General features: G+C 32.8%; 2 protein-coding genes across 2 annotated transcripts in view; one reads left to right on the top strand and one right to left on the bottom strand.

Annotated features, from left to right (window-relative positions):
• The window catches only part of Flo2 (flotillin-2), a 390302-nt gene that overhangs the window by 231833 nt on the left and 131236 nt on the right, over positions 1–27233 (top strand). The gene's annotated exons all lie outside the window — the stretch shown is intronic.
• LOC142322661 (uncharacterized) overlaps positions 1–27233 on the bottom strand; it is a 139773-nt gene that overhangs the window by 97882 nt on the left and 14658 nt on the right. Inside the window, exons 2-4 of the mRNA XM_075361738.1 lie at positions 25930–26193; positions 12970–13228; positions 5042–5288 (exon numbers count right to left, since the gene is read on the bottom strand). Coding sequence (XP_075217853.1) covers positions 5042–5288; positions 12970–13228; positions 25930–26193 — 770 coding nt within the window. The remainder of the gene's footprint in view (positions 1–5041; positions 5289–12969; positions 13229–25929; positions 26194–27233) is intronic.

Raw genomic sequence — 27233 nt, 5'->3', positions numbered from 1 at the left:
AGAGTACAATGATAATATAATAGGTGTGATGATAACTACTTTGAAGAGAGATGAACTGATCATCGTACTGTTTGTTTAGTTACGAAAAAATGTACATTTTTTTCCTTTGAAAGCTAAAAATAAGATTTAGCGTGAGTACCCCATTTAACTGTGTGTTTTAGCGATAAAGTTCGACGGACGAAAGCAATTTAATCAACATTCCTTGGAAGTTTTTATTTAAATTCAAACGAGAAACAGGGGTCTTTCTCCTTTTTGTAAGACCGTTTTTTTATGATTACTGCATGAAGATAAATTTTTGCGAAAAATTTCAAGAGATAAAAATTAAGACAAAATTTAAAAAAAAACTTTTATTTTCAAATGGGAGATCCTTCCTCCATCTTGTGGATAATTTTCATTTACTCTCCGAATATATTTTAGTAAAAGATTTAAAGAGGTTAAAGTATTAAAGCTGATAAAATGTGAAATAATTTTCTTTTGAAACATATTTTTTAAATTTTGACTGAGCGTTCCTCATCTAAGTAATAGAAAAGGACTGGTGCTCGAAAGGATAATTCGTCTTGTATTATACGTATTAATAAATGTTAATTTCTTTATATTTTGATCCCTTAAAGTTTTAAGGGCTCAGTTGGAAGACAAAAATTACTTATTCAGGTGTTTATTACATGTTATAATTCTACAGGATACATTTCTCAAAATTATGTATAATAATGGTTATTTAACACCTTTAGTTATGAAAATGCAAAATATCATCGTTACTTTCATTAAAAAAAAAAACAAAAAGATGGAAGTGAAACCCATTTTTATACGAATACAATTTTTTTCTGTCTTATCTAATCGTATCTACTGTAACGATAATTTTAGTTCCATTTTTTGTTTTATGTAAAATATAAAAGGGAGTCATGTGAATTTTTTTTGTTCTGTTTCTTTTTAAAACAGAAACTAAATAATTAAAAACTAGCCGCGTTCGCTTTTTTGTGTACGTTATGGTCGAAGAGTTATGTTTTTGTGCGGCATCACTCGACTGTTTCATTTCCTATCGCGATAGAGTCGACCGATACCGCTTATCTTTTCTTCTTTTTCTAATTCTTCATCTTTTTTAATCCTCTTCATCAAATCAGAACATTCCTTTTCGGTATAATAGATGTCTTTCACTTTATACTTTAATTTATTTATGCTATTGTTTAAAGGCATAATGGTTTTTTTTTTTATGACGGAAAGATTTTGAATGAGTACCGCTTATAATCGTTTGTAGCTAAAATGTTTAAATTAGATCCTGTTGTCCGATTAAAATCGGACGTTGTTGTTTGCTCAGTTAAAAATAATACAGAAAAATTGTATAGAAGTGATTATTAGATACCGATTTGTAATTCCCCCTTTTGTGTAACTCTTTTAATGGTTCTCTTGGAGGGAAAGCGTTTCGAAAAACATCTGTTTTGTTTGTAAACTCTTTCCGACTACTTTTGTACGTTAAATGTATTTAGGTTTCTTGGAATCTAAATACAAATGGGTAGAGCTCATTTTGTCTACAGTTATCAACTCCTATCATTTTGTAATAAGTGGACTGTTATTTTGTAATTTTTCATCGAAATGAAATATTGTAGTAAGGATTTAATCGAACTTTTCGCAACGTTTTTTGATTTTCTTTTTTTAGAATTAATCGTCTCTTCCTGTACTGTTATGTAGTTTTTTTATCATAACGTAATCGTATGACTAAATTCATTTAACATAATCTCTAAAACGACAGATGTATGTTAAAAATGAATATTAATCCGGTGATAAATTTTGAACGACGATACACATTTCGATAAAATATTTAAAAATTTATCGCTGAACTTTAGAGAATAATTAATTAGTTTGCAAAGGCATAAAATAACGGTAAGGTTTTACCGCCTATTGAAAAAAACGGTGGCTGGATCTTTACGGAGATTTAATTTTGTTTTCAATATCATTTTTCCCGTTAATTTTAATCTAAAATAATTTAATGTGATTTTGAAATTATACCGATCGATAATCAAAATTTATTACGCGTTACTCGATTGGACACTAGGTGTACTATATTGTATTCCATATTAATATCGAAATGTATTGTGTGTCGGGCACGCACAGTAATTGTTCGCACATAGTAGTAACTTGCCGTAGTTATTTTTTTGCAGTAAGCGCATAGGTAACACATAGTAAAAGTTGCATTTTATTTAACGCGATTTAAATACTCTGGTAAAAACGGTACTGCACTCTGTATTACTCCGCTTTAGAAAAACACTCCGAAGTTACTCTTATTTTGGTTTTTTCCGTTTGATTGTAATGAACTCGCGTTTGTCCGGGTAGGTATAGCAGGATTTTTAGTTCTTGGTACTTCGGTTCTCTATGAGGGAACAGCTAACGAAAGGTGAACGTAAAAGCGTGTTGTTATCTTAAAAACTTAGTTTTAAAGTTAGCTTGTGTAAAGTAGACGATACAGTATACTAATAATTACACTGTTACAGATTACAGATCCCATGAAACTATTAACGATTTTCTACTAAAACGATGTTGATTATTTGTGTTGATTATGTGACCTACTATTAGCCTACTTCTTTTTTGAAGCGGATTCTAGGTCTTCATAAAAATGGTGGAATAAAAAGACGTACATTAGATATACGTTTTTGTTGATCGGTCACTCGCTTCAACTACCAGAGTATGATACTCTAATGATGTAATACAGCAAACCTAGTTTTAGAGAAAAGGGATCCCTCGATAAATTAAACCGAAGGCGTGATCAATTTAATATTTCGAATGATTTATCAGCTATACGATCTTTAACCCGTACGGAAGGTTTTCTAATCCAAAAAACATAAATAAACTTAAATATCGAAACGTAAAATCCTTTTTTAACTTTCCATTATGTACAAACTTGAAAATCTCAGTAAATCTAGCGCTACAAAAAGCCTCCTTACAGATTCAGTTTTTTATTTTTATTTTTTTTATCGAACAAAATATCTAACAGCAGTTCTGAATTTTAAAAATTCAATTTGCGAATACAGATTTAATTTTTGAATTAAAAAACGATGAGGCTTCCCGCAAAACAGTTGCATATCTATATCTAAATTTTTTTAGCTTTTTTTCTGACCGGTGTTTGTCAACGCAATTGATTCTGCGGACCAATAAAAATTTTAAGCTTGTGTTGCGGACCACACAAAAAGTTGCATATCAAATAGAAGAAAGTGGTGGGTATTTTTTTTGTTTTTCACGAACTAATTACCTAAAAATTTGACAGTACTATAAAACGACGGTATATTTTTCAGTAAAGATCGTGTACAAGATGCTCCGGTAGAGGGAGAGGGGAGAAAATTTTTCCCGAGTGATAGTTTCTGGAGAAATCCTAGGTCTAATTTTCTTGTCTCCATTGTCTCATAAATATGCAGACAGAAGTTTTTGGGGACATTCTTATAAAAATTATTTAAGTCGGTAATACATTTGATAAGATTTTAAATAAAATTAAATAATTGTTTACAGTTCTGTATTAACATTATATAAAACAACATATCGAAAGAAATTTTAAATAAATTTTGGTGAACGTTAGTAAAAGATTTTAATTTTAATTTTACATTTTAGTAGATATTTTTAGAATTTTTGACTGAACAAATTATGTTCTGTAAATGTTTAAAATTTGTTATATTTTATTCAATAACCAAAGTTATAAAAAGTAACCAAAGTGTAAAGGTGTTGAATAGTAGTTGTACCATGTGTAAATATAGATGATGATAAATCAGAAAACATTACTAAGGATCGACTTATGCTCGAAAGCATTCTAATGTAAAGGAAATAAAGTAAAAAGAAAAACAAAAGGTAAGAATGTTTCTTTAATTATGTACTTGGCGGATTGGCTGGAAAAAAAAATTTTTCAGTATATATATATACGCGTGTATTTCTGTATAAATATAATCAAGTTATGATAAATAAGTGCTGTATTCATTTTTCTCCAAAAAAGTTCTGTGACTATTAAATTTTTATTCTGTATCTGTATGATTTTCGTAATGTTTCTGTGATGTCAACTGAATTCAGTAAATGGTTTACTGAAAATTTGCAGTAAATGAAATCGTATTTAGTTGGAGCATTCTTCATATGCTTTAGATTTTAACGTATGATTAAATGCTGTAGATATAGTTTATTAATATCAAAACATAATCTAGTTCATGAAAGTCTATTCTGCATATTTTTCTTGCAAAAAAACTCAAAATATTGCAAATTCTTTTTTTTAAATTTAATTTAAAAAAAGAAAACATTATGGGGAATACCATTTCGCTCTACAAAATTCTACTATTTTATCATATTTTTATTATATTTTAATCCCAATAAATCAATCATTTTTTTATGTAAGGTAAAAAGAGTACAAAGTGATTAGGCTGCATTAACGATTGAGATATTAATGCAATAAATATACGATTATGAGTTTCGGTTTGATTTATTTATATTCTTAAGAAATCTTTTTGTTTCTAAATCAATGAAGGTTGAAGGATATCTCAGTGTAGTCGTTAATTGTTAACTCAATTCTCAAAGCCGTTAGAACGGCTTATAAGTTGTTAACTGTTGCAATAATCTTGTCCTTTATTTAAAAAAAAAAAAAATGGTACTGATCTGTTCATTGATATGTGAATATTTTACTGATAACTAATTGTAACTGTTAAAAAAACAACTCTACAGTAAATTTTGTAAGATTCCGAGTAGTGTTGTAGTGTTACTTTAGTTTTGTTTCAAAACCCAAGCTGTTTCATTTGAATTTTGCCACGCAGTAGTCATTCCCCTCCCGAAAATTTTCTTTGATAATCTCCAAGCATTTATCAGACTTTTTATTTATTTTTTTAAATTAACTAAATTTTTTGGTAAAAAATAATCATTTACTTAATTTTAAAAAGTTGTAAAGTACGGGAAAGTTAAAATACGAAGAAATCGATACCTACATGTTTTAATTTAATATTTTATAGATTAATTTTTACTAAAAATAAGCCGTACTCTGACCACATCTGTTTTTTTAACCGGCAAATTATTATTTAATAAATCTTACCTTAAACCGTTACGTAGAGTGCCATGCGATCTTGTGAATCCAGTTTGATTACCTCCGTTCACATCCAGTTCTTCATACCTGAGTTCTTTACCCCCTTCTAAAAATGACTTTGATATCAATGAAAAATATCTAAATTTTTCAATCGTTAAATAACCGTCTTTGCCATGGTATTCTGAATCTTTTAACTCTGGAATCGTCATATCCTCCGATTTTTTAAAATAGTGAAGTACGTTATCGAAGCCCCAACCTGAAAACAATAGACATTTCTATAGTTAAATCTCGATCTACTGTGATTTTTTCAAACGATTTTTGCCGTTGTATTTTTACATACGACCGCATTATACAGGGTCTTTGTAGAAAAATGGTGGGGTTTCTGTAATTCAGATCAAGGCAGCAGGGAAATCTTGAGGAGTTATGTTAGTAGCCGTGATGGCCTCCAACCCCAAAGGTTTGTGTGACAGCAGTTTAACCACTAGTTTTTGTATCGTCGCCGAGGTGTGTTTAGTTTGTTACTATGTTCACTGTTCAAGAGAAAGCAAAGTGTGTTTTGCGGCAGGCTGAATTAAAGTCCGTAATTTTAGCTCAACGTGCATTTCGACGTCAATATGGATAAGGGCCACCGCATGAAAATAACGTACGACGTTGGTTCAATCAGTTGGAAGAAACTGTATTTGTTCTCAGGGAAATATCAACCGGCAGACCACTAGTATCAGACGAAACTGTTGAACGAATTAGACAACCCGCAATCGATAATCCTAAAAAATCCATCTCTCGTCGAAGCCTCGAGTCCAGAAAACAATTCACAAAGTTTTACACAAAAGATTGAAATTACGCGAATATAAATTCCAGTGCAGGAATTGAAACTCGACGATAGAGAAAAACGGTTCGATTTTGATATTGAAATTTTCTACAAAATTAATGAAAACGAATCGTTTTTAGATGATATAATTTTTACGGATGAAGCTACATTTCATTAATGTGTGAAACAGGATTCACTAATGTGAGGATTTGAAAACCAGCATGTAATTTTTGAGAAACGACGCGACACTAAAGTTAATGTTTGGTGTGGCGGGATGAAAAATCGTGTTATCCGGCCATTTTTGTTCGCTGAAAAGACTACTAATCGAATTGTGTATATCGATATGTTAAAGGATTACTGCTTTCCTCGACTGGATGAACTCGAAAACATACAACGAATCCATTTTCAACAAGATGGCGCACCCCCGCACTTTAATGCATTCGTCAACCAGGCTTTGAACGGAAAATTTGTATAGACCTGCAGTTACGTATACCCCAGTCTCCAAGGAATCCAGACCTGACACCTTGCGATTTTTTCTCGTAGGGGGTATATAAAAAATATTGTTTATTCGCAAAAAATAAGCGACCTACGTCACTTAAAGGAAAGGATTAATGAAGCGATTGTAATCGTAACAAAAGATATGTTAATTCGGGTTTGGACAGAAACTGAGTATCGATTGTATATTTTCCGAGCGACTAATGGTCCACATATTGAAAGTTATTAGTTATATATATATAAAATAAAAAAAAATGAGATGACAAATTTGATAAATAAATATCAACTGTAAGTATTTTTGTTTTCATTTAATCCATGTTCAAAATCCCACCATTTTTTTATGAAGACTGTAGTTAATACAGTTAGATGTGGCGGCGTGCTAGTGCTTTCCACCGTATATGAGTAATTTATAGCATTTCCAAAATGGAGAAGGCATACTCGATTTTTAACCCGAAATAACTATACCGCGTATGGCAACAAGACTGTAAAGTCTTATCGCAAATGTATCAAACGTAAAGAATTTGCTTACATGAAATAGGCCGATAGCAGGTGATGACCGACATATTAGTACGAAATAGTTTTAAAATACTATTGCTAATAGTGAGATTACCGGTATAAACTGTTATTTACTCGTACTTCAGTTGAAACGTTTTTCATTCCGCTAACAGGTCTCATTAATTTTTATTAAACACACTGTAACGATGCGAATTAATTAAGCGATTTGTAACTTACGTAGTTTCGAATTACGTACGAGTTAAAGGTGAAATCACCTGTGCGGCCTAACTCATTAAAGTAATAGTAACTTCTAATCGGGTTATTAAAATGCCAAGAACGAAAGATCCTGCTATATTCATCCTTTTGAAATTATTTAACTTAGGATTTATTTCAACAAGAGTTATATATACTAAGAAATAAACTCCTTCAAACTTTTCTCCGCTTTTTGTGGAGCTTCATTTTAATTTTCATCCTTTTGTTTTTTTATATCGCGTATGTTGCCGTGTATAAACCAAACTGCTTTTTTAAGCGCCCTATAATTTAAAATTATTTAAATTTAATACGTTTAACTGTTTTAATTCGGCAATTAAAATGAATAAATCCGGGTTTATTGTGTGTTGTGCGATACATCAAGTTGAAGCGATATTAAAAAGGTTGTCTGTCTGTTACGTAGACCGGTATTTTGTTAAGAGGATAAGACGTAAATTAAGTAATTTTCTTTAAGTATGTGACCCGAAGATGAGATCCGAATCGACGGACTCGGTGACATCTGCAGAATAACATATATTTATGTAAAATAAAGTAATCGTTTCATATTTTAACAGATAGATAAATTTATTTATATAAAATGAAAAGTTTAATCTACTGAAAAACGAAATTAGTAATTTCGACCGACGACGAATACATACGGTTAAGTTCAAAGTTAAATTTTTGAATTGATCGGGTTTGAAATGTTGTTTAAACAGGCTACTGATAACCCGTAGAAAGGAGGATATTTCAGCTCGTATTCTCGTATAATTAGAGTCGGTTCTTACAGGGAAAAAATTAGTAAAAATATACGGGCGCATTAACAAGCGATTCTTTGTGCCTCTCTTTTCCACCGAATTACTAATACGATCCGCATTTCCTCTGTCCCTGGACCGGTTTACTTTTCACGATATCATATAAAACCACACTGTCATTATTTAGAGATTACAAAACATTACATTGTCCGCCAACTGAAGTAAAAGGTATGATGTTATGGAATTCGCTCTAATTTCTTATTGAGGTTTACATTACGAAGTTGCTAAAATTCTGTTGCGTAATAAACATATAGATTTTCTTTCGCTGTAATTATTTATATAAAGAAAAAAAACAGGTCGCGGTGTAACTATTAGTCGGTTTTCGTTCCTGTTTATTGATCGGTAAAATAATAAAAACAATAATTAACTCTATTAATTAGACTATTTACAAAATATTTTTTCTTAGATTTAAACCTTTATCTTATACTCAATAATTTCTTATTTTTTACTAAAAATACAAATAAATGTAAAATTATTAGTCTTACATACAAAAAAAAAAATAGTTCAGGCCTAGACTTAGACCGGATAACACCGCGATTTGCTTCCGTGTATCTTGTAAATATGTACATTAATATGTAATATTGTGGCCAGTAATTTTTATTCCCTGATGATGCTGATACATTGATGCTGCGAAACTTGTTGGAAATTACTATGACAACTGTACGGTAAGGTAAATTAAAATTATATATGCGTTTTTAGTAAAAAATAAAAATATATATGCAAATTACACCGTACGATAAAAAAGTTAAAAAATTCCGATAAAATCAATAAAAAAAATTAAATGATTTGTTTGTTCATAATAAGCTCAGAAACGGTTTAACGATTTTGAAAAGAACTAGCGGTGTTCGTAATTCAACCTTTGGAAACTCCGCTGTCTCTTGCTGTTGAGTTTATTCTTTGATATTATGTATCTTAGAATGCATTTTAAATAGGATCTTTTGATTTCAAGAATTAAATAAAAAATCGTAAAATTTGCAAAAACTTTATCAAATTTTTAGAGAATTTAAGGAGTGCACTTTGGATAAATAATTATTTAATTTTCTGGTTTAATTATTAATGAAAGTAATAAATTATCGGTACGATTAAATTCAGTAGAACGCATCAGTCTAAAATAATGTAACGCGCTTAAAAAAAAGTTGGAATACGTGTTACAAAGTTAATTTTGATTTTTAAAAATATTTTTATAAATATTTCTTAGCTTCTGTATCGAATGGACGGAGTGTACAAGTGGTCCCTATTTGTGGTCCCGTTTAAATGTAAAACATTATGCTGTAATTATAGCGATTTAAAGATTCTATCAGTTTATAGTTCCGTTGTTTTCCACCTTTATTACCTTAAACAAGTGTCACTGAAGTTCATAGTTCATAAAAAAAGATAAAAAGAAAACAGACCAGCATGTTTACTACGCTGTTCCACAAATACAACTGATTTTCTATAATACTGAAAATATTTATTCCCAGTACGGTACCTCTACCATACTACGCAAAAAAATGAGCGTGACTATTAAGTTTTTAATGAGACGTGATCGGACTACGACCTTCCTTAGAAATAGCAATTTCGTTACCGTCTTACGTTTATGGACTTAAACGTGAGGTTAGTGCAAGATGAAGCTGTAAAAAAAAAAAGAAAGCAAATAAATAGAAAGTAAAAATATATTTAAATTGTGCATTATGTGAAAACGGTTTACCTCGGTGTTCTATTGTGCACAGAGTCTGTGAGTAAATATTCCTCCGAGCCGCTTAATGTCAATTTTGTTTGAAGAGTAATTTCTTAAGGTGACTTTCAGTCGTCTAAAGTAAAACTTTGTATGACGTAATGGAATATTATGGACATGTGGCAACAGTCAGTGTTTCTTTCTCTGAGAGTAATAATGTTCATTATATTATGATCTGTATTTCGGGGCGCTTGAAATGCATATCTGCAAACGAATTGTTATATAATCTTACTCTATTTTAAATGAAAGTAAAACAAAAAATTATTAATTTTTATGACTCATTTTTGGAAGATTATTTTTCAAACCGCGAATGAAAAGAAAATTAAATAAAAGTGAAATAAATCAAGAATTAGTTAGCAAAAGTTATTTCTTTTGCTAATTCAGCCGATATGGACTTTTATAAGATATCACGATCCGTTCCCGTATTTTCAGTAATATCGTTGTAAGATGGGTGAATAAATCTAGTCGTTTTATGAAACGAATTAAATAGAAAACTTAACAATATTTAGTGGCCGTCTGAAACTTTCTGGATTGAAATAGCTGAATTATTTTTATATTTTCAGACTGTAATATTTAATTTTAAAATCGCTAAAATTGTTTAATTTATAAACTACTAATCTTGTCTTAAATCGGTCGGTAAATTACGTAATTAGTTTTTATTTGTTCGATATCGTCGGTAAGGTAGGATTTTACCCGTTACCGGATTCCTTTCTATTACGTAAAAATAAATCTGAATGTTTATAATTTTATTACTTATATCTTTTTTGCACCGACCACTGGCGGCTCTCGTATAGGCACTGTGAAACTGGAGCAGCCCCTATTTCCACTTGATATTATCGATAACATTTAATATAATGAATTCTTTATTCTTTAATTCTGTCATTATATTTGTACAATATATAATAATTAAGCTTAATGTCAGTAGCCATCCCCCAGTTTACGAAAAAGATACAAAAATCTTTCTTTTAGACTGTGCGCTTCACAATTCCAGCGGCGTGGTATTTGGCTGTTGTTCGCATGCGCACATAGGAAGCTGTACGCGAGGCTGTGAGGGAAAGAGAGCACTGTCGCTCCCGCAGTGTAGACCCTGGCGTGCTTGTGGAAGTTAGTTTTTTTTCTTACTCCGCGTGTGCCTGGAACGTTTCTTCTTCGTTCCCTTTTCTAGTTTTCGGTGGAAGGAATATGAAAGCGGTTTAGTTGTTTTTTCAGTATTAATCAGAAGGTGGCGGAAAGCAAGGGCTCTTTGATTGCCAAATCTCTCCAAAAACACGCTGGACGGGTGAAAGAGAAGGTATTAGTAAAAACTAATAATGTATTTGTTTCTGTGTACATGGAAATTTAAATTAAGCACCGTTGGACTATAGTGTTTTTAAGCGGACATTTTATAAATTTATATTTAATATTTCTAAAAAATATTATCTATATTGACTTTTATTATTTATTCGGTTAAACCGAATACGGTTTTTAAGTACAGTAAGCTTAGAAACCGTGTACCGCATTCTTGAATGTGATAAAGCGTAAAATTAGATTATTATCCAGCTTCCAGCTATTCTATTTGATTCATTTTTTTAGTTCTTTTATTTTACAGAAAACTGTAACCGTGGCCTTGAAAAGACCGAGAAAAAAATTTTCTGGAGCAGCACCACCACTAGTTTTAACTACGAGCCGCCACTGGCACCAACTAAATCACCAAGCTCCTTAATTTACGAATGAGCTTTCACTTTATTACTTTATCACCCGACAGACATAAACGTAACCGCGATTTAGATTCTATTGAATAATAAAACAAAATGTCACTTGTGAATACTTGCTTCGGAATATGTATATTGTCGCTTGTACGCGGCTCGCTGAGAATATTGAGAGATTGACAATTGAAAATGTTTATATAATTACAATTTATTCGTTTAAGAATGTAAATGAAACAAGACAAATCAATAATAACAACGACAATTCTAAGTATTGAGGGTCAATACTATTTCAGACATTCCATATAGAATTACTTTGAATCTGTGTGCTTACGCTTTACGTTCTTTGACAAGTAATACAGTCAAACGGAATATATATTAAAAATGTATATACATATAAAAACTGTTTAAAAATAAATATTTTACCTTTATTCTCTACATTTTTTTTTTTATACTGTTTGTACACTATAAAAACATACATAGTGTATGTATATACTATCTAACATTATATTAAACATAGTATTTAAACATTATAAAAACAGTTTTAATTTTACCGATTAATTTCTTTGTCTTAATTTTATGAATATAAAAAGATATTCAACGAACAGCAACAATGACCCCGTGAACGGCTTGTCGAACGTTAACATTTTAATACTAGTTATAAACGACCCGCTTTAAAACTATTTTGGAACTAATCCGTGGAAATTATTTTTTCAGAGGACCAGTTGCAGCTAATTATGGAACTCCTCTTCGTTTGAGTAGACCGGTGGCATTCGGTATCTTCACTTAAACTAAAATAAAAAATATTTTACCCTTTGAAAAATAAATAATCGGTTAAATGGATCGCTTGCCGGCCGCTTCTATAATATAGTCACTTCGCCCACCTCACCGCACCCACTTTTTCGCTAAATTACTTCGCTACAGGTGCCTCAAAAGGTATATCTTTCGAATATAAGTTAAGTATTAAGGAAGCATTTAGTACATATTTTGGCCGATGTGACGACGGTACATTAAAGCATAAAAATACGCGAGAAATACATAAATAATGAAATATGAATAAATAACTTGAAACAAAGGTTTCTACCGAGATTTGTGGAGAACGAAGCCGGTTTGGACTGCAATAAATGCGCAGTAGTGGGGATCGAGGACCAAATTCGGTCGGGAAATGTGGGTTTCGATCTTTTCTGTTGAGCATTACTGCTGTCCAAAGTGGCACTATTCCTCCCCTACGGACCTGAACTTACGCCTCTTCACTTGGTTCCTTCTTTCCTTAGACTTAACTATACCCATGATATTACAGTGACTGTATTAACCGAGTAACGTTTATCTCGTTTCTGTTTTGGCACGATATTGGCTTATTCTAGAACCAATTTCACTGTTATTTCTGTACTTATAACTCTGCATTATCTATCGTGAGTATAATACGATAACGTTCTTACACATACAGAGGTATTTTCCCCAAGTAGGTTATTGCTAATATTAACTGAATTCCTTGAAGCATTTCTATACTTAAAGGTAAAATTAAAAGCCTACAGAATATATTTACAAAAAAAGATCGGTTCAGATTATTTCACAAAGCGGAATTATTCTTCTACCAGATGCTCCTATTTAGAGAATTTTTCCATACAGCTACGCAATAAACAAAGTCGAGAAATGTCATAAAAGTTTAATTTGTTTACCTTCATTGCCCATTTCTGCCCATCTGTCGTAATCTTTTCGGTTCCCGCGAATATAAAGCATCGCATTCAATACTGATGAACCTCCGATTACCTTGCCTCGTGGCCAGTTGGATCGCGTATCCTTCATAGCATTACAAGCGTACGGCCCGTTCGGTTCAGTCTGATACTTCCAGTCCAGCGGTGTCATTTGTAAACCGGAAAACATCATCGGTATATCGCTTAAGACTCCTTCTTCTCCGCCAGCTTCTAAAAGCAACACCTGTAAATTTCCATATTACAATTAAATATTTGTAATTAAGAACACAAATAAAAGATTTCCTTTTTTAATTTAAGAACCCCCAGTTTTTCAGGATCAGTAGATTTTTTTTGTAAGGTTCCTTATTTCAACATTTTGGAAGTATATATTATGTAAAATTTAAGCCGTTTGAAAGTAAAATAAAAAACGTAAATAAAGCAAACATTGTTTAAAATTTTGTTATTTTAGTTACTTCAAAATATTCCAAAATATTCCCTGCAATATATACAGTTGGGCAGCTCCCTTCGCCTAAAACGATGAAGGTATTTGCCATGCTTTCCATGACCAGAGAGAAATAATTATCGTTCAGATAATACTTCAGAGGATGAATGGGGATGATGTAAATGAAGTGTAGTCTTGTACAGTTTCAGGTCGACCGTTCCTAAGATGTGTGGTTAATTGAAACCCAACCACCAAAGAACACCGGTATCTACGATCTAATAATCAAATCCGTGTAAAAATAACTGACTTTACTAGGACTTGAACACTGGAACTTTCGACTTCCAAATCAGCTGATGACCGGAGAGGAGCTGGGTAATAACCTACGTCCCCATGATCCCTCTCCAGCCATGGATCCAGCCTAGGTATAACCCGTTTCATCCATCTGCCCGAGTGTGCCTCTTGCCAGTCCTGGTATAATAGTTTCTTGGCATCCGTCTTGGACATTCCTTCGTATCTTCGTTTTCTATGCAGGGCCATCAACCGGATTGGAGGTACTCCCGCCAAAACCTTCGCCGACATCGTTCTATACGCTGCAGAAATCTTTATGGTTGTGCGACGCTGCGGTGAGGCCAATCTTCTCTCATTTCTTTTCTTCTCCAGGGCTTCGTACCGTATAGGTGCTGCGTACAATATCATGCGTACAATGCCATCAGTAACCGGCGTTTATCAGACCGTGGCCCCCATTTCGAGCCCATTGAGAATTAATGGCTTTCTCAGATTTATTTACAACTTCTTGAAGATGTTTACTAAATAAGCCGTTCTATGTAAACAAAACACCTAGACATTTAACTTGTGGCATCATACCAACTTGTATTCCATTTATGCTGACACTAATTTGTCTTATTTTTCTTCGGCCCACCACTGCCACAACTTGAGTCTTAACAGGAGATAGCTGTGGTCCTTTGTTTTGAAGCCAAGTGTTGATTCTTCTGATCACCGAATTGGCTGCTCGTTCTACCTCTTCCTCTGTCTGCCCAGAGACTAACAGAGTCAAATCATCGGCATAATCTATCAGCGACACGTTACCTGGGAAACCAAGCCGTAGCACCCTGTAAAATGTGATATTCCATAATAATAGGCTTAGTACAGAGCCTTGGGACACACCTCCCTGCATAAGAAACCGTACCTCACCTTCTTCGGTTTCCATCAGCACTCTCTTTCGTGTAAGTAGGTATTCTCCGCCGCTCTGACATAATGGCTGATCTCTCTTTGCTCTAACTCAGTCATAATAGCCGCCCATGGTATACTATTAAAGGCATTGCGTATGTCTAGTAGGACCAGTAAAGGAATCTTCCGTGTGGCCGGCCCTACACGAATCTATTCAGGTCTTCACACGGCCTAATGCATTTACCGTGGATCTGCCACTAACAAAACCAAATTGTGCTGTCGAAAGACCGCCAGTTGCTTCTATCTCTATCCAGATTCTCTCCGCAAGGAGTCGCTCATACAATTTGTCGAGTGTTGGCAACAAACATATAGGGCGATAAGTACGGCTTGTCCAGCCGGGGTCGCCTTCGTAATCAGTATCAGTCGTTCCTGCTTCCAAGAAGTTGAGAAGATGCCGCTCCCAAAGATTTATGAAGAGCTGCGTCTCTCAGTAAGCCAGCCTCTTAATGCGTCTCTTAATGACGCCAGCCGAACCGGAGCGTCATGTCCAATTTCTTGACTGCATATTCTATTTCTTCAGCTGTCGCATCAACATCAAGTCCTTTCACGTAGAAAATCGCCCTTCGTGAACCACGGGTGTGTTCATCCACTATAACATTTTCTACTTGGGACCCAAGCCGTTTCACAACATCCTCTCTTTTATTTGAGGACTCTCACTCTAATTTCCATGCTGTCAGTGCGTCCTTTCCTGACTGACAAGATATCATCTGCAATATCTTCGGCTATGCTGCCCTTGACCTGCTTTAAAAGATCAGCATAACTGACTCTTGCTTTCCTGATTGTCACCACCGACGTCGCTGGTCCTTGAATAATTTTCTTCCCAGGTTCTCTCTCTGTTAGGTATAAGGAACAATGCGTATTATACTGGTCATTCTTCCTTGCCCAATACTCTTCTTACCGAACGTTTTGGGTGTGATTGCTCATATAGTGCCTTCACCACCAGATCGACGTCTAGTGCCTTCTCCAGGATTTTATCTGCACATGTTTTTATTTCCTTATTGGTATTAGGATTTCTTCTGATGAGTTTCAGCAAATGATAAATCTCCTCTATAAGGTGGTCCATGTTGCTGCCCTCCGTTCATCACCTTCACTGCTTTCTGCTAACGCCTCGACTTTTCACTTCGGAACTCGCCCACCATCCTCCTCCATTTTCTCCACGCCGACGTGGCTTCTTCTACGCCCGGGCATGTGGTTGTGGAAATACCGGTAGGCTGGCCCGGCGCACCGGTCTTATGTCCGTTCTACCCTCCGGCGAACGAGCAAGGCTCCTCCGCGGCCGGAAAACCTTCTCTTCCATTTTTTTCCGAACCAGGGTGGTCTGTTCTAATAATAAAACGGGGGAAGATACCACGGTATATTTAACTATAGCTTAGTAGTTAAAGCTATCGAGCTAACAACATTTTATTCTTGTCTACTGAGCTAAGCTACAGTAGTCCATCAGACGATAACAAAAACAATAGAAATTAATAAAATTAATTTCCAACAGCGCTTATAAGTTATGGTAGTCCACTATCCACAATTGATAACAATTGTAAGTAAGAATACTACTAAAGATAAAAACAACTTCCCGAGCAGTAAACTAGTCAACCTACTAACACACTTCCACCCCCACTAACTTGTTACTGTAATCAGCAGACGACTTAGACCTTATTGCCTTTAGCAATAAGGCTGATCAACTAAAAAACTAAATAAAAAGGTCAGTCCGTATCCAAAAATCATAAAATTTAAAAGACGCTTCCCGTAAATTTCCACCGACAATTGCCAGTTCTCCAAATTATAAACAAAGACCGTTGAACCGATAAAATCAGAATACTAACAGAGCGCACCGAAATACGTCCGACCTCGACAGAATCTCTAACTCAACTGAATCATACCTTCCTATGTGTATTTTAGTGCACGTGGTCAGAAAATAATCTTGCAAAACATTTTCTTATTTTGTTTTGTTTAACAGTCACAGGTAATAAATTCGTATTCAAAGTCCACCCGTTTGAAGAATGATCGGATTATCTCTCTCACTCTCACTCTCTCTCTCTCTCTCTCTCTCTCGCTCTCTCTCTCTCTCTCTCTCTCTAACTCTCTCTCACTCTCTCTATCTCTTTCGGTGTGTGTGTGTGTGTGTGAGAGAGAGAGAGTGGGTGAGCGAGCATGCGCGTTTACAAATAACTTTTTCTATTTTATTATACTAATATTTATTTTTACATTTTATTAGCAGGTGTGTTTTGCGTGTGCTAACTGTTAATTATGGCACATATTTTAGTTTAAAATCTTATGATTTTTTTTTTTTGTTTTATATTAGCTACAAATGTTTTAAATTTATGAAAGATTTCAGATTCGTATATGTTAATTGATGAATTAATAAATAAGGAGATGGTTTAAATATCTGTCACAATTATTATTGGGAACCTATTTATTTACTTACTGAGAGAAAGCGAACAAAGGTTGTTAATAGAGATGAAAGTAAATATAACGTATATTTTTTCGTGCAGTACAGTGTGGCGATTATTTTCCCAAATAGGTCAGTTTTTATTGTCCTTTCTAACAGTTGTAGTAATATTACTTTGTTTTTTAAATTTTTGTTATTTTTCGATTTACGATTGTTTTGTCGGAAATGTAAATAATAAGCAATTATTTTCCTGAACATCAATTTATGCTATGTAGTCTTTATTATAACCTAGATACATACTCAAAGTGTATAACCATTTTTCTGTTAGAATACTAAATATCTGAATGTTCAAATAATCGATTGCTTTCTCGGCTAGAGCGTACTGGTCGGTAATGTTATAGTTCCGTGCACCGAAAGATAAAGGAAAGGTTTTGTTAATGTTTTCGTATGGGGTAATTAATTTTAAAACGGTTACCTTCCAGTTAATTTCGTATGTTTAAATAACAGAAAAAATAATAAATACAGAGTTAAAAAATGTTTGATTTTTAATTTGCAGAAAAATGAATATAGATTATCCCTTTACACTTTTCAACGGTATTCGAAGTGAGTTCCTCTAACATCTACACACGTTTCTGCTCGATCGATCATATTAAGATACACGCGACACGGTTTGGAAATATCTCAAGCCGATTTAGCTTCCGTTTAGGACGAATTGAAAAACATCACTCTTGATGTTTTTCAATTTGTTCAAAAATGGAGCAGTTTGTCTCATAAATTATCATTAGGTACACCCAGCGATAAAAATCACTCGCGCTTAGGAAGTTCCTATGTTTCCTTAATCGATCCTGCTCGCACGTAAAAGTTAACTGAAGCAGTACTATTGTAATGAATGTAGAATTTCAGGAAATAAATAAATTAAAAGATTCCACAAACAGCTTATTTCACCGCATACATAAGAGTAACGGCAGAGGAAATAAACGAAAATTGTGACTTTTACCTGAATTTTCCGGTATGATTACATTTGAGTTCAGAGAATATTCCTAATTTTTACTTTCCTGGCATCACAGCTCTAGAGCTATGCTGCAAGTAGGAAAGTATGGTAATGACTCAAAAAATTGCGTATGGAGTTTCTTTTATTTCTCGACATTTCATGGCTCAGGGATCCCAAAAACCAAAAAATGTCGGGTAATATTCGTACTTACGTACGTATGTATGTGCGTTGGCGGGTTTGAAGCTTAAAAACTTTTGACTGGATGAATCGATTTTGATGAAATTTTCTGCATGGATTCATCTACATGTGGCAATTTGTTGGTAAAAGTTTGTGGGCAATATCCGCAGGGGGTGGGGTAGATAATTTTTTGGGGTCAATTTTTACAAAATTATGCAAACATAATCCCACTTTACATTAATCTCAGTACATTTGTGCATGCTTATCTTACCACTTTAAAAAAAAAAAATACCCCAAAATTCCCCCTTCCCCAAAAATCAAAAAGTCAATTTGTTTATTTATTGCATATTTTTAACTGGAAATTTTTTTGTCTTCCTAGACATAGTAATGATGCAACTGATCCAAAAACATACTTTAGGGGCAATATTGGGAGTGGAGGAGCCGATCAAAGTTTAAAAATATACATTTTTTGAATTTTTTAAAACTTCTTTTGGTTTATCTAAACTTTTAATATTATTAAAAGTTTTGTTGTCAGCTATTTAATTTTTTTACTGATGTATTCATCGGAAGGTGGCCAAAGTAGCTTGTATAGCCCAAGTATAGGTTTTTTGTTCAGTGATGAATAGAAATTTGATGCGCAGTAGCATCGTAACAGTAGTTTGTGATGGGGGTAAAAAACTTATCAGTAGAGATCAGAGCTCCGAGCGTAAAACATGGTGTTCACGTATATTTCTGAAAACATTAAATACGTTCTTTTAACATATAAATGGTTTTAATACTTAAATAATCGACTTTTGTTCGCAGCTGTTATTTATTAATAAGTTTTAATAGTGTCGTTAAAGAAAAGTTAGTTTTTACTTAACTTTATTTGAATTATTCGTAAATTTAATTTATTGTAGTGTAAACGTATTGTACTGAAACGGGTTGTATCTCAATCGCTACCGAATTTGTCGCCGAGATGTATAATAGTCACGGACAACGCACCGTGCCACAATGTTTAGATAAATCTAGCCCCTAATTCGAATTCAAATAAACAAGACTTAATTGACCGACTCATTAAAAACAAGATACCGTTTTCACATGAAATGTTCAAACCTGAATTATATATGCTGATAAAACTATATAAACCGCGATTTAAAAATTGCAAAATAAATTCTTTGTTTGATGAAAAAGAACATACTGTCATCAAATCACCACCATTTCAGTCCGACTTAAATGCTGTTGAAAATGTCTGGGTATGTGTTAAAAATTACATCGCCCAAAAGAATGTAACATTCAATTTAGAAGACGCAGTAGAACTGGCGAAAAAATAAAGAGAAATAAATGCAAACTTCTGGAAGACAGTTTAAAAAAACTGTGAAAAATTCTGAGATTAATTAAAACTTGAACCGATGTTAGTCGAAATTTCGTTTTATTGTAAAATTATATGAAACTGATTTCAGTTCCGATAGTGATAACGAAGAGGAGAACAAACTGAGTGGAGTCGTCGAAATAGTGTAACTTAGAAAGAAATTAAATATGATGTGTGTCAGGTATTTGGAAATGGTGTAATATTATAATGAGATTAATTTTGGAATTATAGTAAGTCGTGGGTTTTTTATAATTTAAGTTTTTACATTATTGTTAGCTTCATGATCATAATACTTTGTAATGATTTTTTTGTTATTATTTCGCTGACAGATAAATTCTATTGACGTCAAATGAGTTAAAATTTATGAGATGATTTATAACATATATTTTGCTTAACGTGCTTTACTTTGCGTATAGTATCGTTAATTGTGTACGTTGAATTTGTAGTAATGATTTTTAGAAATAGTAATGATGAATTAGTAACACCGTCCATGATCATATTAGCTAAATATAGAACTAAAACTATGCATAGTTAAGACAATAACAAAGACAAGCTGTGTTTTACCGAAGTAGATTTATGATTAGCTACTGAAGTGTAATAGGGTGTCAATAAAGTCTTTCCATGATTAAAAAAATGTATTACAAAAAACTATTACAGTTACAGCTGTGCGGTTTATTGCAAAAGAAAGAAAAAATTATCAAGTTTTTTGTACCATGTCAATAAACTTCAACATGTGCGCCTTTTGTCGCTCGTAGAATGTCCAACTGATAATCAATTTCACGCCATGTATTGATCAACAATTCTTCGGTAATACTAGCAAAAGCTTCAGTTATTCTCCGTCTCAGTGTATCCAGTTCAGGTACGCCATAGATTCTGAGGTTGCATAGATTCTGTCCTTAACATAACCCCCAGAGGAAAAAGTCTAAGGAGTTACGTCTGGTGATCGTGATGGCCAGGGAGTGGGATCGTCGCGTCCAATCCGTCTGCCGTGAAATTATTCATTCAGAAAATCCTGAACTTTTTTTTTCTTTTCTGTTTCTTGTTTAGCCTCCGGGAATTGCCGTTTAGGTATTACTTCAGAGGATGAATGAGGATGATATGTGTGAGTGTAAATAAAGTGTAGTCTTGTACAGTCTCAGTTCCACCATTCCTGAGATGTGTGGTTAATTGAAACTCAACCACCAAAGAACATCGGTATCCACGATATAGTACTCAGATCCGTATAAAATTAACTGCCATTACTAGGACTTGAACGCTGGAACTCTCGACTTGCTGATAAGAAAATCTCGAACTAGTAATCCCCAATTTGGTGGTGCGCCATCCTGCTGGAAAACCATCCTAGGTTGCAAGTCATTTAGTTGAGGTATAGCAAAGTGTTGCAATATATCCAGGTAAATATTAGCTGTTATTGATTGCTCGGTGAAAAGAAAGGGACCAATGATTTTGTGTTGTGCATCAAACCTTACTACACATTCTGGAATCTTTAATTTCTTCCCTGACGAAGTACGGTGTTTTTGAGTCCCATATTCTCGCATTATGCCTGTTTACTTTCCCTGAGGTGTGGAAAGTAGCTTCGTCTGAAAAACACACACGTTGTAGGTACTCGTTGTCGTTATCAATCCGTTGCAAAATCTCGGTCGCAAAGACAGCCTAACGAGAGCCATCATCTGGCTGTAGATGTTGCAATATCTAAACTTTATTCGCGTGCAACCTTAGTTTCTTGTGTAAAATTTTGTGCACTGTTGACCGGGGAATCCCTAGTTCACGAGAAGCACGTCGAGTAGATTTGGAAGGATTATAAATGCTTGGACCGGGTAGAAAATGCAATTTGGACGAGTAGAAATGCTTGCTGCACAACCTCAACCTTCTCTAACAGATGGCCGCCCTGTTCGTGGAAGGTCGACTACACTTCCAATGTCCTTAAACTTTGTACACCATGCAACGATATTCTTGCTATCAGATGCTGGTCGTCCGTATTCCCTTCTAAAATTTCGCTGCAAAGTAATCGGCAATTTCGACTTGTGATACCACAACACTCATTGCGCTTTCTCCTGGATTGACGCCATTTTATAAAAAAATTGATCACAGTGACTTCTGCTCTGCCTCTACTGCAACCAACCAATATTAAAAAAAACTTGATAATTTTTTTCTTTCTTTTTCCACAAACTGCAGAGCTGTAACTGTAGTAGTATTTTTGTAATCATGGAAAGACTTTATTTACACTCCGTATTTTTGGTGAAGACACAATTATGAAGCCGAGTGTTCTTACGACCGAGCGTAGTTATGGAGCCGAGTGTTTATATGCCATCACTTGCCAAGCTAACAGTACCGGTTATGTATCGTTTTTATTAATTTTCTCACTTCCTTTATCGTTTGGTAATCTCCACTTAGTAAAGTTTCATATAATATTTTTGTGCTTCAAACTCCTTGCTTTTATCTTCTATTGATCTTTTTGATACAATTGAACCGGCAAGATATGACGTTTGCCCGTTTTGTTTTTTCTGTATCGCATCCGTTACGATTTTACCGATCAGTTTACAGGCTAATAAGTTACTTTTCGGTCACGTTAAATAAACCTAAAGACGTCTTCATTTATTCCTCGATCAGTTTTTCGCTGATGGTCGAATTTAATTTCACTGCTAAAATTCGAGGACCAAAAATTGAATGACAGTTAAAGAAAATCCCCTTTTTATGTGTATCGCCTTTTTACTCGCGCTAAATTTTCAAAATATATTCCGGAATTATTTCTTATTACAGCTTAGTAATCAACTCTTTTTAAAATCTTTGCTCGATTTGAACTATTTTAAATCAGTGATTTTTTTAATTATAAACCGTTTTCGAAGTAACAGTTACTTCGGTCAGGAAGGGTTATTTTAAAATATTAAATTCAATTATTATATTCGTTTTCACGACCTAAATAATGTAAATATTTTTGAAACTTTAATGCAAATGTTATTACGAAAAACATAAAGGGTATTTCTGGTTTTTTATTTTTTAATAAAAAACTGAAATTTTTATCGCATTCTGACCTATTATCAGGTGTAAAAAATGTATAAGGTATGCATTCTCTCGGCATTAATAATTATTATAAACTCAAATCATACATGTGGACAAGATGAAGATCGCTCAGGGAATGGAAAAAACATTCCGATGAAGTTTTTATTTTCGTGAATAAACGCTTCAACTTATTAACAAAGGATTTTATTTAATCATATGACATATTCAACTGCAGTTGTGTCGATAGATAACACATGCAGGTAAGCTTACCTCGGGTACACAACGGCTGAGAAATGCAGCGATGTCCTTTACCTTGATACAACGTCGTCTGGTGGTATTAACTGATAAATCAGTTAATCTTTGCGTATGTGTGTTTGTACGCGTGAGTGCGGGTGCGTATCGTAATTGATATTCTTCCGATACTGATATTAAAAAACTTTTACGTACTAGATCTTTTTAAATTTTCTTTTATTAATTATTGATCACGGTATTAAAGTGATACATTTTGCTGCGATTGGCGTGCTATTTCTTTTCCTATTGGTTTAAGGTTTAGTAACTGTAAAATATCATCGAGGGTGATCGTATTTTACTCCCCGATCACTTTTCTATAACCGTACGTAATTTTATCTCATTACCAATATTTTCTTTAAAAAATTGACGAAAAAATAAAGAAATTACTCTTTATTACAACTTTTTAACCTAACTTGACTTTACGCTCGTGTGAAACGCGGAATAATTTAGACATATTTATCGTGAATTATCTTGAAACTTAATTTGTTTCTCTTTGAATAATCAAAATGAATATTTACAATACAGAAATAAGTTACCAGATTTTTTTTCAATATATGGATGTTATTAATGTAGATCAATGTCTAGTAAATTAAAAAAATTAATATTATCGCAGGAGTTCATATTTACGAATGTGTTATTTCATTACTAAAAGAAAGAAACGGTTTAATTATGTTATTAAAAATAATAATATTTCAACCTCTGGGAGGAAGTACATCATTACGGTTAACGTTGTTTATTAAATTCCAAACCAACTTAAAAGATCTTCTCACCAGTCTATTAAAATTCAATTAAAAGAATTCCTTAAAAAACTGACTGTGTTGTTCGATTTTACTAATAATAAAATACTAAATAACTGAATTTCTTTTCTAACTAGTTCTCATTTCTTTATGTAGGTTTGTCGCTAAAAAAAGATAAAAAAAAAAAAAAGATAAAAAGATTTTGATAGTAGGTAAATTTGTATAAAAAATTAACAATATCTGGTGATATAAACATAATTTCGATCTGAGAAGCGGATGATTTATGCGATTGCAAAGAACAATCAAAAGATCTATTTTATTATATTCTACATTACATTTAGCGCGACAGTAAACAACTGAGATATGCTTCCATTCCTCATAAATCGGCTTTATTTGCAATCATTCTGAATTAATCTGATCTTACTTATTGCATTTTATTTATAAACGGTTTCAAAATAGTATAAAATTTAATAATCTTATTAAATTATTTTTTTATTACTTTGTTCTAGTCCCATAGGTTCACTCATTAGTTTGCAATTATAATTTCTTCTGATGTTTATTTTTCCTTTCTTCCCAATATTTTTCATTCTAAGTACATGCATTTCCTTTCTTTCTTCACTCTTTTAAATATGGATTTGATGCTATCTCTTCAACCTGAGGGCCCTTTCGACCTTTTATCGTATCTCTATAGTCTCTCCTATTTTCTAGTTTCAGTTTGATATTTTCCTTTTCCATGTCTTACTTAACTTCTTTAAACTCGTTTTTTGTTGTTTTCCGTTTTTCAAAATAATCCAACAACCTTCTTCGCTGATCTATCCATTTTTTTAATGTGATAGGACTTCATCCATGCCGTTCATTGTTTCTTCGAAATCCTTTTTACTTTCAGCTAGAATTACTATATCATCAGCAAATCGTAGCATCTTTATCCTTTCATCTTGTATTGTTACTCCGGATCTAAATTGTTCTTTAACATCATTAATTGCTTGATCTATGTAAAGATTAAAAAGTAACGGGGATAGGGAACATCCTTGTCGAACTCCCTTTCTTATTACGGCTTCTTTCTTATGTTCTTCAATTATTACTGTTGCTGTTTGGTTCCTGTAAATGTTAGCAATCGTTCTTCTATTTCTGTATTTGAACCCTAATTTTTTAAAAATGCTGAACATATTATTCCACTCTACGTTATCGAATGCCTTTTCTAGGTCTATAAATGCCTAGTATGTTGGTTTGTGTTTCTTTAATCTTCTTTCTATTATTAATCTGAGTGCTAAAATTGCTTTCCTCGTCCCTACACTACTAAAATTAGTTAACAAACAGTCGAGGTATGGGAGAAAACTGATGTTATAATATTGTGTCATAATTATTACGGCTATTATTGTGAGAAAATTATTACTTAATCTGATACTAATTTACAATACTAGAATTAACAACAATAAATGAAGACAATTAATATTTCATCGAACTGAATGTAAAGTGGAGGACATGAAAACAGACACAAATTACAATAGTTTTCAGCCATACTCGACTATTTGTGAACTGAAAATAACATAAATTTTAATAAACTAATATTTAAAAATTTAAACATGGGTAACATTTTGTAATTTGCTAAGGTATTTAAGTCCTGATTTTTTGCTAATTTTGCAACCTTATTACAAAGACGCTTACCAAATATTAATGTGATTCATCTATCCAAACTTGAGATAACATTTTTATAAAAATAACAAAATGGCGGTCAGAGAGAGAACAAAGGAGAAATTGCCATTTTCTGTAATGATATTTTTTGTTTCGTTTTACAGGTAGAATCCGAAAAAGTATAGTCAGCCCACCATTTTAGAAACATTCTGTATATAAAATGTCTGATATACAAGCTGCATAAACATAAACAAGAGTTACTTTTTCATTAGTAATGACATTTTTTTCATTTATTATAGAGTTTGGTGAATAGATTGTTGGTGTCACTTTTATGGCTGAAGATCATCCACCTTTGTGGGGGGGTTAAATTTGCTGGTATGAAACTGTATATTCAGCTCGGTTAAATAATCAGTGGAAAATGACTTCACTTCTCATTTCTCCCAATGAAACTGACATGAGTAATATTTATGCAGTTTTCAAAGTGGTTTTTTCATGACGGTTACCTGTAGTTGCTTGGCTTTGGTGCATAATATGCATATAATAAGAAGTATTTTTTTTCCTTATTAATATTCTTAGTTAAAATTTTTTAAAACTTTGTTTCATTATGTAAAATTTAAGATTTTCAGGGATAAAAAAAAATTGTTATTTTAAGCTAACTTTGTGTAAGATAGAATATACATTATGCATTTTATGGAATGATTAATAAGAATTACTTACTGTCCATTTAGGATTCTCTGACAACCGATTAGCTATTACACATCCAGCTGAACCACCTCCTACTACAATAAAATCATACCTTTTCTGTAATCGACTGTATTGTACGTCAGGAATTTCATGTCGCCTGTCTTCTATATCTGGCCTGTATAAAAATATAGCCAATCGTATAAGTATAATATATCCAAAACTAGGCCCATATGATAGTGCAATCCTTGCATGTGATAATGCACGAAATATTGATGGCATAGCTGTATAATTATAAATCTGTAATTAGACAAACGTGTTATAAATAAATATAATTTGTATGTGTAAATCCAAAAGAAATATTAAAATGTAACACAATCTTATAAAAAGTAAGTAAATTTTAAAATTTTATGTGTTAAATGAATTTCTTAGTTACTGAAACCTTTTTGCATCTGCTGAGATTTGTCTTTCACTTTGCTCTGACTCTGTACTGATTCTCTTTTACTCTCCAATAATTCCATCATTTCTTCTTTATATTTATTGAAAGACAGCGATTTCAAAGAGAGCACTTTAAGGGTAGTGGCTTTAAAATATATGGGGAAGAAATAAGGGAATAAGAAAATTCTAAAAAAATTATATATATTTTTTGTAAATATAATTAAATTAGAAAAGTAAATACTCAAATGATTAAGGAAGGGCCTATGCCCAGCTAATGTGGAAGAAAATCTAAAAACTCTTGAATGTATAAATTAATTGTATAAAATCATAGGTTTTATGTTTTGTTGAACTTGATCGTGTTTTGTGCGTATTTTAATTTTCATAACCCTTGACTGATAATGGTAATGTGGATTATGACTATTTTTACTACTGTAATTATAACTGTTTTACAAAGCTTTTACTTTATGATGTAGGTGATATTAAAAGCCGACAACTTATATGTTTGTTGCAAAGAAAGAGTAATGCTGAACAGTTACTGAAGTAAAAATGTAAATTGTTTGTATTTATTAAACAAATAAAAATAAAAGTCAAATAAGTAAAATGACATTAAGTAAAAGTAAGAAACTGTTTACAGAGAAAAATCTATAACCAGATGAGTATTTAATTTGTTGAACTGCTATTATTAGTAGATGCAGGAGAATTAGTAAAAGTAAATGTAGATGAAAAACAAAATTTAATTGAAAAGAAGTATTGACTTTAAAAAAAAAAAGTTGCCATTATAAAATAATTGATTAGACGTACTAGGTACACAATACCTAGTATGTATCAGGGAGCAGGATATTGGAAAGTAGAAGTGTATGTTAAGGACAAAATGTGGTTGGACAAACCCACATTTAATAAAC

Source organism: Lycorma delicatula, chromosome 4, assembly GCF_047948215.1.
Source record: "Lycorma delicatula isolate Av1 chromosome 4, ASM4794821v1, whole genome shotgun sequence".
NCBI classification, from domain to species: Eukaryota; Metazoa; Arthropoda; class Insecta; order Hemiptera; family Fulgoridae; genus Lycorma; species Lycorma delicatula.
The sequence above is the reverse complement of the archived record's forward strand: the minus strand, read 5'-3'. Positions and strand labels throughout refer to the sequence as shown.